This window comes from Anthonomus grandis, chromosome 8, assembly GCF_022605725.1.
Source record: "Anthonomus grandis grandis chromosome 8, icAntGran1.3, whole genome shotgun sequence".
In the NCBI taxonomy this organism is placed as follows: Eukaryota; Metazoa; Arthropoda; class Insecta; order Coleoptera; family Curculionidae; genus Anthonomus; species Anthonomus grandis.
The window spans coordinates 14,685,479-14,697,312 of NC_065553.1; the positions used below are offsets into that span (position 1 = coordinate 14,685,479).

General features: G+C 31.0%; 2 protein-coding genes across 3 annotated transcripts; one reads left to right on the forward strand and one right to left on the reverse strand.

The window, feature by feature from the left end:
- The first annotated feature begins 183 nt into the window (after window positions 1-183).
- Window positions 184-3,760, forward strand: LOC126739227 (protein stunted-like). 2 transcript variants are annotated; one of them, XM_050444804.1, is made up of 4 exons: window positions 184-350; window positions 500-630; window positions 718-747; window positions 3,645-3,760. In XM_050444804.1, the coding sequence occupies exons 1-3, from the start codon at window positions 322-324 to the stop codon at window positions 729-731; spliced, it is 174 nt and encodes a 57-aa protein (XP_050300761.1). In that variant the 5' UTR covers window positions 184-321; the 3' UTR covers window positions 732-747; window positions 3,645-3,760. The 2 variants fall into 2 exon arrangements, with proteins under 2 accessions (XP_050300761.1, XP_050300759.1); XM_050444802.1 differs by lacking the exon at window positions 718-747.
- On the reverse strand, window positions 3,751-9,385 carry LOC126739226 (diphosphomevalonate decarboxylase). The gene is made up of 8 exons (XM_050444801.1): window positions 9,073-9,385; window positions 8,947-9,017; window positions 8,774-8,891; window positions 7,540-7,757; window positions 7,294-7,485; window positions 4,313-4,516; window positions 4,095-4,256; window positions 3,751-4,043 (listed from the first exon to the last, which is right to left on the reverse strand). Exons 1-8 carry the CDS (start codon window positions 9,122-9,124, stop codon window positions 3,900-3,902), a joined length of 1,161 nt encoding a protein of 386 aa, XP_050300758.1. The 5' UTR covers window positions 9,125-9,385; the 3' UTR covers window positions 3,751-3,899.
- Between the last annotated feature and the right edge of the window lie 2,449 nt (window positions 9,386-11,834).

The window sequence follows — 11,834 nt, forward strand, 5'->3', positions numbered from 1 at the left end:
TATCGAGAAAATTATAGTCAAGGTGAATTAAATTCTTTTTGCATTATACTACTAGAAAAAACTCATACCACAAAAGTATTTAAAAAATTAATTCGTACGTTATCTGTAGGCAACCCACTTTACTTGTTCAACTGATAGCAAATATCGATAATCAAAACGTCTCTAGGATACCAATAATTCTTAGTTGATAGTTGTCATTTTCGTCAAATTTGTCACTTGTCAAAAAACCATCGGTGTTCCAAGGCGAAGATAACACAGCAAAAAAGTAATTTTTGCATTTTCCTTCAGTTTTTAACGAAAAAAGACCAAACTTAATTCAACATGAGCGCCTGGAGACAAGCCGGTCTTAAGTAAGAACCATTTCACTTCATTCTGTTATTACGCTAAAATTTTCCTCAGAGTGGGTTATGTACTAGATTACATAACTCCTAAGTTGCATAAAATCTAAACTATATAAAGACTAAACCCTATTTGATTTTAAGCCGGTTTATTTATTTAGCTATATCAATTACTCGAACATCGCTGCCAAACTACTTAGACAAGCTTTGAAGGCTGATTTAAGGACAGAAGCTCTTAAGAGAAATGAATCACACCTTAAGGTCACAAAGTGGGAAGGTGGCAAGCCTATTAGTAAGTATTCAGCATCTACACTATTAAACTTAATTTATAACTCAATTATTAGTGATAATGTTAAAAAATATTTAATCGCCATTTCAGATGCTAGAGAATAAACTAGAAGTACCTCTTGTAAGTTATGTGTGATATAAAGCCTTTAATTATTAACTGCACATCATTAACCTAATTTTTTTTGTGAAATTTAATTCTAATATTGTGTTCAACACTATCAAAATAGGGTGGGAAATAAAAGCATATTTTTATACTTACATCAATATTTGGTATGTAAAAATTCTATTTTCAAAAATCACCATCACTTCATTTCAAAATTGCTATGCCTATATTATGTTAAAACAATGGCAATTTGAGACCCACAGAAAACCAGAGTACTAAGGAACAAGTTCTACTCTTCAGTTTTTGTATATTCTTTGGTAACAGACCAATGGCAATAAATTTCTATCAAAATTCATATATTAAATGTGACAGTTTTTTTCAGTAAGATGAAAAACAAATTTCAAATTGAACAACTCAAAAAGTAGTTTTCTGTCTACCAATTTTAGTCAAATGTAACAAGCCTGGTGAAGTTTGTTAACATCTTAATATTTTCAATTCAAAGTTTTACTTTCAATCTGAGTTCAATAATAATCTAATAAAACATACATTACAAATGCAGCAATAAATGTAGTCATCTATTATACAGATATGATCATTCTAACTTCGCCTATAGGAATTATATATCACGGCAGGTCTGGCAATGTTGTGACAACATACTCGAAGCAGCGGATCCCGCCGAAGCCCAAAACTGAAACCACAGATGTAAATAGCTCCGTAGTGCCGAGCTAATTACATCTGTGCCGAAACGAAACCTTTCAGTATTCTTAAGGCGTTCAAGCAGAAATGCACTGCTCTGTGGCAAATTAAAAAAAAAAAATGTGTTTCGTTTGAGTCTTTGCTGCTGCCTGTCTTAACAGCAAAAAATAAACTAAAAACCGACTGCAATAATGTTGTAAACATAAATTAACTAAATATTTGACAGGAAATAAAAAAATTAATTCAAAATAAAGCAAAAAATGTTAATTTGATATTAAATAAAAATTAAAATTATCTTATGTCAGATTCAAAAAGGCCACGCTGTTTAGCAGTTCAGTACGTCAATTGATCATAAAACGACCTTCTCGTGTTCGACAACATTTTAATGGAGATACTATTAAATGCTTGCCTAATTTTAACACAAAGCTCTTCTAAATTAGTCGCCCGTTCATTTTCGTGCCTATAAATTTGTTCTTTTAGGTATCCCCAAAGAAAAAAATCATGCATTATGAGCGGGACAAACATCCTGTTAAAACCAAACTTGTTCTAAGTTGATGTTGAGCCCTCGAATAGCAGGAAGAACTTCATCCCTCAAAAGATTAAGGTATTTGTTGGCATTAAGGTTTCCATCGATAAAAAAGGGGCCTATAATTGAATCACCTAAAATGCCAGCCCATTCGTTAACCTTTTGAGGGTATTGTGTACATGTTGGTATGCTTATGTGCTTATTTTCCCTCGAATAACCCACTGTAATGGACGGATTATGTTTACCACAAATAGAGAAAGAGGACTCATCTGAAAACAAAATGTTACTAATAAACATTTCGTCCCGATTTGCCCTTTCCAATACTTCATGGCAAAATTCCATCCGTCTTTCATGGTTCTGTGGGAAATTTCTTGGGTTTTTTGCAACTTATAGCACTTGTATTTATTTCTTTTTAAAATTCTTCTAACCCTTAAAGGCTCAATAATTGTTTCTTTGGCAATGGTTGTACTATTGCAAGGAAAGTTTATTTCAGCAACAGCACAAACATTAACCACTCGAAGCTCCCTTTCTTCGCCTAGCGGTCTAACAACAGGTGGTTGCTCATTTGCGTAGCATTTCCTGCAATTTTGCAAGCACCTAAAGGTCCCAAACCTATGGATAATTGCAAAAATTGTGCTGCCTACGGGAATGGGCCGATTTTCGAACGTGAATGCAATTCTGCCTGATATTTCATCGACAGAACTGCCGGCATAATACCACTTAATAATTTCCTTTTTTTCCTCAAGAGAACAAATTTAAACAGGAAAATAGCGAGCGGTTTTAGATTTAATCTTTGCTGATTAAGCAGGACGCTAGGAATAAAAATAACGTTAAACGTTTAAAATGCAATCTCATATTGGCGGTGCAGTGTGGCTGGGATAAGAATTGTCTCGTTTTTCGATGAACGAGCGGAGAGCCGTACGGCATAAATATCAGTGTTGCCAAACGTATTAATTTGGAAACGGCATGTATTGTGTCCTCTGTCTGTCTCATGTGGACTCCATATGTCCCATCTCGCTTAGGCTCATAGACTATTTCCTATAGGCGAGGTTTGAATGTTTATATCTGTATACCAATGTAACACCTATTAGTTTTGAATTAGGATCTACATCAAATGTAGAATACATATATGTTACATTTTTATGTCCTGACAAAGGCTGTGCCAATTTATGATATAAAATATGAATAAAAGATTGTGATGTAAAATTGTTTGGGAACAACATATACCAATCCTGTAACACAAAAATTAGACACTGGTTTTCTTTATAAGAATATCATGGCATGTAGGACAAGCACAAAACTGGTCTTACTCTGATAATTAAATGCATGTGTGTGTGACATATCTGAAATGTTGACAAATTAACTTTTTTTTTCAAGTTTTTATTTTAATTAGTTTTCTAAACCTAGAGAAATAAATAAATGAAATTTATTTCTCCAGGAGCAATTTTAGCTTAAACTTAAAATTCATTAATTATATTATTGATCAACACTTCTATGCAAAGTTTTATTGAATTTAATAATAATCCAGCATAGTGCCATTGATATTTTAGAATTTCTTTCTTACAATGGTCCAGTTCTTTATAACTGGAATATTGGAAAAATAATAAATAAGTGCTTCACTCTAATAAAAAGTATTTACTTTGCAAATCCAGATTTAATTTTTTGGGCTAACATGTATTCTTTTTATTTTCAGAATCCTCAGAATATTAGATCCAACATCAAGTGATTAGAATTTAAGGGTAAAAAGTGTTTTTATGTTGAAGTTCACTGTTAATAAATAAACATGAAAAATAAATTAGTACAATAAAATTTTTTTTTATTATACAACCCATATAAAAAATAGTTAATAATATTCTACAATAAATTGTAATCCACAATATATTATGTATGTGGATAATAGTTAAACTAGGTTTGGAACTTAATCATAAGTTTTCTCCTCAAAATCAAACTAGTGCTTAGGCAAACCATTTTGTTGAAGAAGATGCTCCTTTTGGTCCACCAAAACACTAGGTCCTTCACCTACCCTTGTATAAATAATATATTTTAACATTCCTTCCGAACAGGGTGACACATTTAGCTCTTTATTCTTAACCTGAAAATGTGACATTCAAATTAAAATGAATAAAATATGTATCATTCTTACATATTTTGTGGTATCTGGTAGAGGATACCCCTTGTAATACTCTGAATTCGGAACACTTTTTAGTTTCGGGAAGACATAATTTACCACTGCAATAAATTCGTCTACTTCAGATTCTAATAAGTAAATGCAGGCGTTAGGACCAGCATCAAATGTATATGCCACCTGAAAAAATAAATTAGTACAATGCTTTAACTCTCTAAATATCTGCTGTTACATACACTGTTATGTCCTTTATAATCGTTGTAACAATGCACTAAGTTCACCATAGCTTGTGAAATATCATTCATATAAATACCAGGCGGATAAGTATCTAGAATAACAGCATGCATACTATTTGAGTCTTTCATAGTAATTTCAGCAAAACTTTCAAAATTCTTGCTTAATATCGCTTGTCTCATTTGTTTCACTCTTTCCGGCACCACCTGTGGGATTCAGAAGATTAATACAATGATTATCTCATACCATAAAAGTCTAAAGAAAGCACCATCAGATCCCTATAATAACTACCTCAAAATTACAATCCAAAGGCTGTTTGGGATGTAGTGCGTGTAAACTCCAATATTTTAAAAAGTCAAAAACATACAGAAACACAATAATTATCTCCTGAGGATTTTAATACTTTTTTTAGTGAGATTGCATCCAACATTATAAATAGCCTATCCCCGTCTCAGAGAACTGCTGAAGAGTATTGTATTCAACATATATCTAACTTAAATCTGCCTGATACATATTTTTTGTTTAAGGAAATAACTATTGTTGAACTACGGGACCTCATTAAATCTTAAAACAAAAATAGTCGGGACGTTTATGGTATGAATGCCCCACTAATTACACATATTGTAAGTCTTATTGTGTATCCTTAACTTCTTAACATGTGTATTAAAGAATCTCCAGAGTTGTTGACCTGTATACAAGAAAGGTCCTTGCAATGACCTAACCAATTATCGACCCATATAAATTGCGCCCATTTTTTGAAAAAGCTTCAAAAACTAGAATAACAGATTATTTTGAATTTAAGAATTTTTTGTACTAAACAGCTTGGGTTTAGAAATGCAAAATCTACTACACTGGCAATTAATCGATCGATAGATCTAATAAATGATGGCATGAAAAATGGTGAGTTTACTGGGTTAACTTTTTGTGATTTAACCAATGCTTTTGACTGTGTCTCCTTCAGAACTCTTGGTATGAAACTATAGTACTATGTAACTATAGTACTAAATTTTCAGACTCTAGCGAATGGTTAGATAGATTAGGTTAAACTAGGTAGATTTCAAATAGTAAGTTGCAATGGTCTACAATCAGATTTCAATCACTTGGATTATAGGGTCCCTGAAGGATCGGTGCTGGGACTATTGCTCTTTCTTATCTATATTAATAATTAGTGTTGTAAAATGCTCGAGAATTTATTTTTCGAGAACGTTCCTCGAGCACGAACGAGAATTTTCAGCACATACGAGCATAAATAAAAAAAATGCAAAGGAAACATATTAAGAAAATATCTGAAATTAAAAATGTTTGTGTTTATTTATGTTGTATTTATTAAGTTAAACTTTCAAACAACCTATTTAGGAACTCTCCTCCGAACTATCCTCTCCCTCCTCGCGCTCGCTTGATTTTAAATCACTCAGAATTTCCGTTAAATCAAATTCAGGCTCGTCCGACTCAGAAGAGTCAACTTCAATGGTATTAATTTCAGTCCCAGATTTGGTAGTAGAACGTTCACATTTTTGGGGAACGTTCGGATTCATGCTCATTCGTGCTCTTAAGAATAAACGTCACGAAAAAAGTCGTGAACGTTCTTCGAGAATAAGCAGGAACTTTCCATTGCTCACAACACTATCAATGATCTTGAGAGTAGTGATCCAAATACTGATTTTATTCTATTCGCGGATGATACTACATTGGCGAAGAAGGCTGGTGTACTTGCTGATCTGCAGATGAGCCTAGAGGAGATGAAGTTGATGGTTGCTGATTGGTTTTATGCTAATCAATTAAGCATGAATCCTTATAAAAATCGAAAACTGTGACTACTCGTAATTTGAATTTGCAGGATTTTGCAAATGAACCAGTTACTTTTCTGGGCATTAAAATTGAATGAGTTGATGAAACTTATCTGGGATTCACATGTTGATAACTTATGACCAAAGATGTCTTTACTCTTCGAAACTTAGTCCATAGTGTATCTACTAAGGCTGCTTTATCAGCCTATTTTGCATGTGTTTATTCAAGAATATCATATGGAATGGACAAAAATACTTCTTTTAAATCTAAATTATAGGGCAGACTGTAGAGCACATTTCTCTAAGCCTAACAAATTGACTGTTACGCATTTCACGAGAAATAACAATCATATAAGACACATACATAGAATACATCGTATTAAAACTGGTCTTTCTTTGAGCCGCTGTTCTGCAATAAATTGCTTTAGAAGTTTAGAAGAAAATTAAAGCAGTACCTTGTATCTAAAAGTTTTTTAGTATTAATGAATATCTAAATCAGTTTTATAGATATGTTAATTCAAATTCATTTATTGGTGCCAACATACAAAGTATTTCCACAAGTCAACAAAATAAAAAATACATATAGGATTATAAATGCTGCATTAAAAATATCAAGTAACACAATAATAATTACAAAATGTTATTCTTCATAAAATTAAAACCTTAACTACAGATACACTATATAGGACCATGTTTAAACAAAATGAAAGTTTAAAAATTCATCTACTGAATAAAATGATTTTCGATTAGTATATTTCTCAATTGGGATTTAAATTGCAAAGAGGGTAGTTCTATAAGCCTGCCAGGTAGCTTATTAAAAAGCTTAAGAGCCAAAAACCCCACACCACTCCGACACCTAGTCAAGTGTTGATATATGGGGACTAGTCTGTTCACATTCCGCGTTTCGTAGCCGTGGACTTTTCCATGCACTCTATATTTATTTTTGTGTACCCACGACAGATTTTCAAATATATAAACAGATGGTAGGGTAAAAATGCCTAGATTGGTAAAAACATGTCTACAGTCATCCCTAAAACTCAGTCCACCCAGGATTCTAACAGCCTTTCTCTGTAGAGCAATCTTGCGAATTAATGGGTGATATTGATCTTTTAAGGCTCTAATATTGACTTGTGTAAACTCTGTTATGTAGTATTAACACCAATAAACATCAAATCTTAATAAACAATGTCTATTACCTTATTGACCCTTTCCCAAATTAATGTACTAGTTTTGGTTGTTCTATACATGCCCAGTGTAGAGCCAAACTTTTTACGACTGTCATTAGCAACAAGTACCAATGCTCTCATCTCAGGCCAATGACTCGCAGGTGCGATTTGGCTTGCTATGGAATCTTCTCCAGTTGGCAAAGTACCACTATGCCATTGAACCTAATATAAAGAGTTTATTTCTTAATGTTTTGAGATATGCTTTGTATTAATTACCCAACCGCCATATACGCTCCTGCAAGCACTGCCAGATCCTTGTCTGGCTATTTCGGATATTTCACCCTCAATTTTGTAAAGTTTAGCTAAAGCATATACTAAACAAGCATAACCTGCGGCAGAGGATGCAAGACCCGCTGCAGTGGGAAAGTTATTTTCAGAACAAATTGATATGTTCCAATTGTAGTGTTCAAGAGAGGAATCTGCTCTTTTCTTAACTAAAAGAATGATATTGTTATAGGACAAATTAGGAATTTTTGTATGTGTTTCGATAATTATTGGAAAGAAATATTATAATTTCATGCTCAAATTTAATTAATTATTATCTGGTTTAGATTTATTTCCTGATTTTTATAGTCAACAATTAAATAAATATATATAATAAAATATTTTCATATATTTACAAGTGATGAGGCATAATATAAGATTACAGTTTAGGAAATCTGTCACTTGGGAATTATTTGCTCAATTAACAGAACTGAAATTCCATATTTAGGAGCTATGTACATAATTCTACAGACAACTGGACCTTTTATTAAGATTGTCTAGTGACTTCATTATTTGGGAAATATTATATATTAATTTTTCTATTCTAAAGTAAGATTTTTATATAATATAGACATGAAGTATGGCCTTCTATTTTAATCACATACTAAAAGCTTCAAGATAAATACATGTAAATATGAGATGAAAAGAAGGAACACATTGTTTAAATTTTAAAAAAATAGTTTAAATACTATAATAATATAAAAAGAGTAAATTAGATTTATCCTTTATATCAAGAAATGAGTTAATTCAGTTAACTAACTTTAATCAGCACCAGATCATTTATGACTTTTAGGTGCTTGTAAGAGTATACCTAAATTAAATGGAATAACAAGAAATCATTTGTTGCTTTAAATCCTAGAGGAATAAATCATCCCATAAGAGTAAAATATTTGTATCATTTTATAAGACTTAATTCCTAAGTTTTTACCAGTTCAATCATGACATAATTGTAAGAAAAAATTTAACCTTTCAAAAAGGTTTAACATTAATAACTTTATTTTTTGAGGATATAATTTAAAAACAGTTGGTATTGATACTTAATAATAAGAATCATCACACAAACATACTGGCCTTTATATATTTAGTAACTAAAGGTCAAAGGTAAAGTAAAAACAATATAGGTGAGATGTGTCTAGAGATAATACAACTAAGTTTGTAAAAGATAATATAATATATTCATACTTACCCATTTCAATGCAATTACTTAACCTGGTATTTGTCTCCATACACTGAATCTTACCATTCAGCCAGAATCTATTTTTCTCAAAAGAAGGTGATGCCATAACAGTTGTTTTGGCACACATCTTAAAAAATGCAAATTGCAAAATTTTGTTTTAAGCTATATTAAGTATTACTTACAATATCTGTACTAAGACTGGCACTAATTGAGTCATTTAAAGGTAAAATTAACTCTTCATCTTTTTTGCCCCCTGAAAATAACTTATTATTGAGTGATTTCCATAAAAATTTATCAGTTATACTTACAATATTTGATGACTGCAATATTAACGGGGGCTATGCAGGTCACGACTTTCATTTTTTTTTAGGAATTCGAAGTGACTTTCCTCAGAGAAATTCAATTAAATAATGTAAAACAGCTAAAAATTTTCAATAGGCACACGCTATTTTTATATATTTATGCTTATTGTTCACGATAGAGAATAGTCACTAAAGATGTAACAATACGGTATTAAAATGTTGACAATAAAATCTACATTTTTACGAGTGCTACTTTTTATTAAAAAGGTCCCCACTTTGAACTTTCGCTTCCTAATCTTCACATAGGAAATTATTATATTTGTTTACATTTTGAGAATGAGGTTATGTTTGAGACAGGTTGACGTTTGTAGTGACTGGGCTTTATGCAACCCACTGATACAAATTAATAGGGGAAGGTATTGGTAAAAGCGGTCAACCAGTTAAAATTTTCTTAAATTTTGTACCATAGAAATTTCATACAGAAAAAACCAAAAAAAAAACACTTTCTTAGTTTTTTTTTATTTTTCTCCAAAAAAATAAGTTTTTTAAAAAAGGTTTCTTAATAAAATTTGTAGGTTTCGATGAAGCGTCTATATCTTCTGTGAGTCATTATTTCCGCAAACGTACTGTTAAACCGTCAGAGAGGCTAAAATATCAGAAATTTCTTAAGCTTTGGAGGTTAAAAAAAATTCCGTATGCTGAGAGTTACCAAAAACAATAGGGATAACACCTACATGAACTCTAATCGATCCGTTAAATTTCATAAAATTCAAAGTATCAAAATCGGAGAAAAAAAAATGTTGACTTTAAAGGCGTCCTAATTTAAAACAAAAAAACAAATGAAAATTTGTAATTAATTAGATTGTAGCCTCATGTTTCTAGATTATAAAAAGGTAAACATCGTTTCTCTAACTCAAACACAACCAAAGTTATAGGCATTTTTGTTCGACCGGTCCGAATTTTGTGCGAAAACTCCCCTGCGAGAGCCTCTCCATTAGAGCTCCAACATTTAAATTGTTGAGATGTTTTATTTTAAAGTAATATAAACCTAGAGGTCTACAAAGACTATTAGTTGAACAGGTAATAAATAAATTTAAATATTTGAAAGTAAAAATTAAATATTACAAAATTTCCACTAAATATTTGAGCCTTTCACCATTTAACAACAAAATCTATAAGAATTTGTAATTTAGAAAAAAAAACATAATGATACAAGACGACCAATAGGCCATAATATGAAGATTTTTAGAGATATACCTTGCACAAGGTTCCCTGAATTCTGTTGAAGCCATAAAAAATAATAATTTCAAAATTTTATTAAAATGAATTATTTTATAAGAAAGAACATACCCAATGGTTAACAGGAAGAGGAACAGGATATGAAAGAAAATATAAATAATAATTTATGACAACACTCAAAGCTTTTTAGGAACAAAAATTACAACTTAATTACGTACACTATCAAAAATACTTAATTAATTTAATAATATAATTTAAATACGGTAAAAAAATCCACACCAATTAAAAAGTTTATACATAATTACCCAAGGAGAAGCAGCTTAATTTTAACTTTTCAAGCTTTTTTTTTCTGTCAACATATACAATCATTTATTTCAAATTTTTTAATGTTATCTGCAATGAACTATGAAAATGACTTTTTCAACAATTTTTTCGTCTAATATTTAGGTTATGCAGATCTCTACGGAATGCAATACTTCTATGTAAATATGATGGAAACTTCTACTTAAGTAATTTATAAAAAACAAATAAGATGCAACACTCGTCGATTAAAAATTTTTACCCAGCCGGCATCTTTAGTTTATGAGAAATATGCTCCCTTCTTCCTATGTCCAATACAAGTCTTAGGCACAAATTCTGAAGTTTTTTTATTCAATCTTGCAGAAATTGAAAGACGAAAAAACTAAGGCTTCACAAAGCATTTTTTAAAATATTAAATGCGTCTAATAATTTTGCGAATAAATAGTGTAAAGTGTGAAATTTGGCTGGATTAATTTTTAAAAGTAATTTTCGATTATGACAAAGATATCATTCAGATCTATATTAATATTAAGGTTAGCTTAAAATTTGTGTCTCATTTGCTTATTTAATTTGTTCGCTAATGCAATTTGTAAATAGCAATGGACCTAAAATGCTATCTTTTAGTACGCCATGGATAACATTTGAAAAGTGCCTCCAGTGCTCAGATATTTTGCTACTTAACAGAACTCTTTGTTTGTGATTTAAAAGAAAATATGTTAAAGCCGACTCAGAAAATCCTATATAAAGTCAAGAGTATCTCATGTTTCACCATATCAAATGCTTTGTTAAAGAGAATTAAAACGGTTGCCTGCTCTTTATCCAAAACCTTAAATATATGGTCTGTTAACTATGGCCCTTACGAAACCCTGATACTGATATTCTGGAGATTGTTGTTATTCAAATAATCAAGAATTCCGCTCCTTTTAAATTTGTAATTTTAGGCAAGGGAATAATATTAGCCTCTTTTCACTTTTCTGGAAAATAGCTTTTATCCAGACAACAATTTAAAATATAATAATCACAGGACAACAAAGCACAATAATAATATTTAAATTATTAGATCCAAATGCCGCCTCGCTTTTTATACTATAGATTGAAAACAATTATACATGTCTCCAAAAATTATAAAATCGTTTTTAGGCCTAATAACTGAAGCTGGATATTTTTGAAATATTTATTTTTTCCACTCCAAATTGCTCTATTATTGTTACAAATGCCAAATTTATAGG

Bases quoted from the DNA above. Each gene is read 5' to 3' on its own strand.
- LOC126739227 (XM_050444802.1), top strand. From the start codon at position 322: ATGAGCGCCTGGAGACAAGCCGGTCTTAA. The intron at 351-499 runs GTAAGAACCATT...TTATTTATTTAG, and splicing joins TGGAGACAAGCCGGTCTTAA to CTATATCAATTACTCGAACA.
- LOC126739226 (XM_050444801.1), bottom strand. From the start codon at position 9,124: ATGAAAGTCGTGACCTGCATAGCCCCCGTTAATATTGCAGTCATCAAA. The intron at 9,018-9,072 runs GTAAGTATAACT...AGTTATTTTCAG, and splicing joins TATTGCAGTCATCAAATATT to GGGGCAAAAAAGATGAAGAG. The intron at 7,486-7,539 runs GTAATTAATACA...TCTTTATATTAG, and splicing joins GGAGCGTATATGGCGGTTGG to GTTCAATGGCATAGTGGTAC.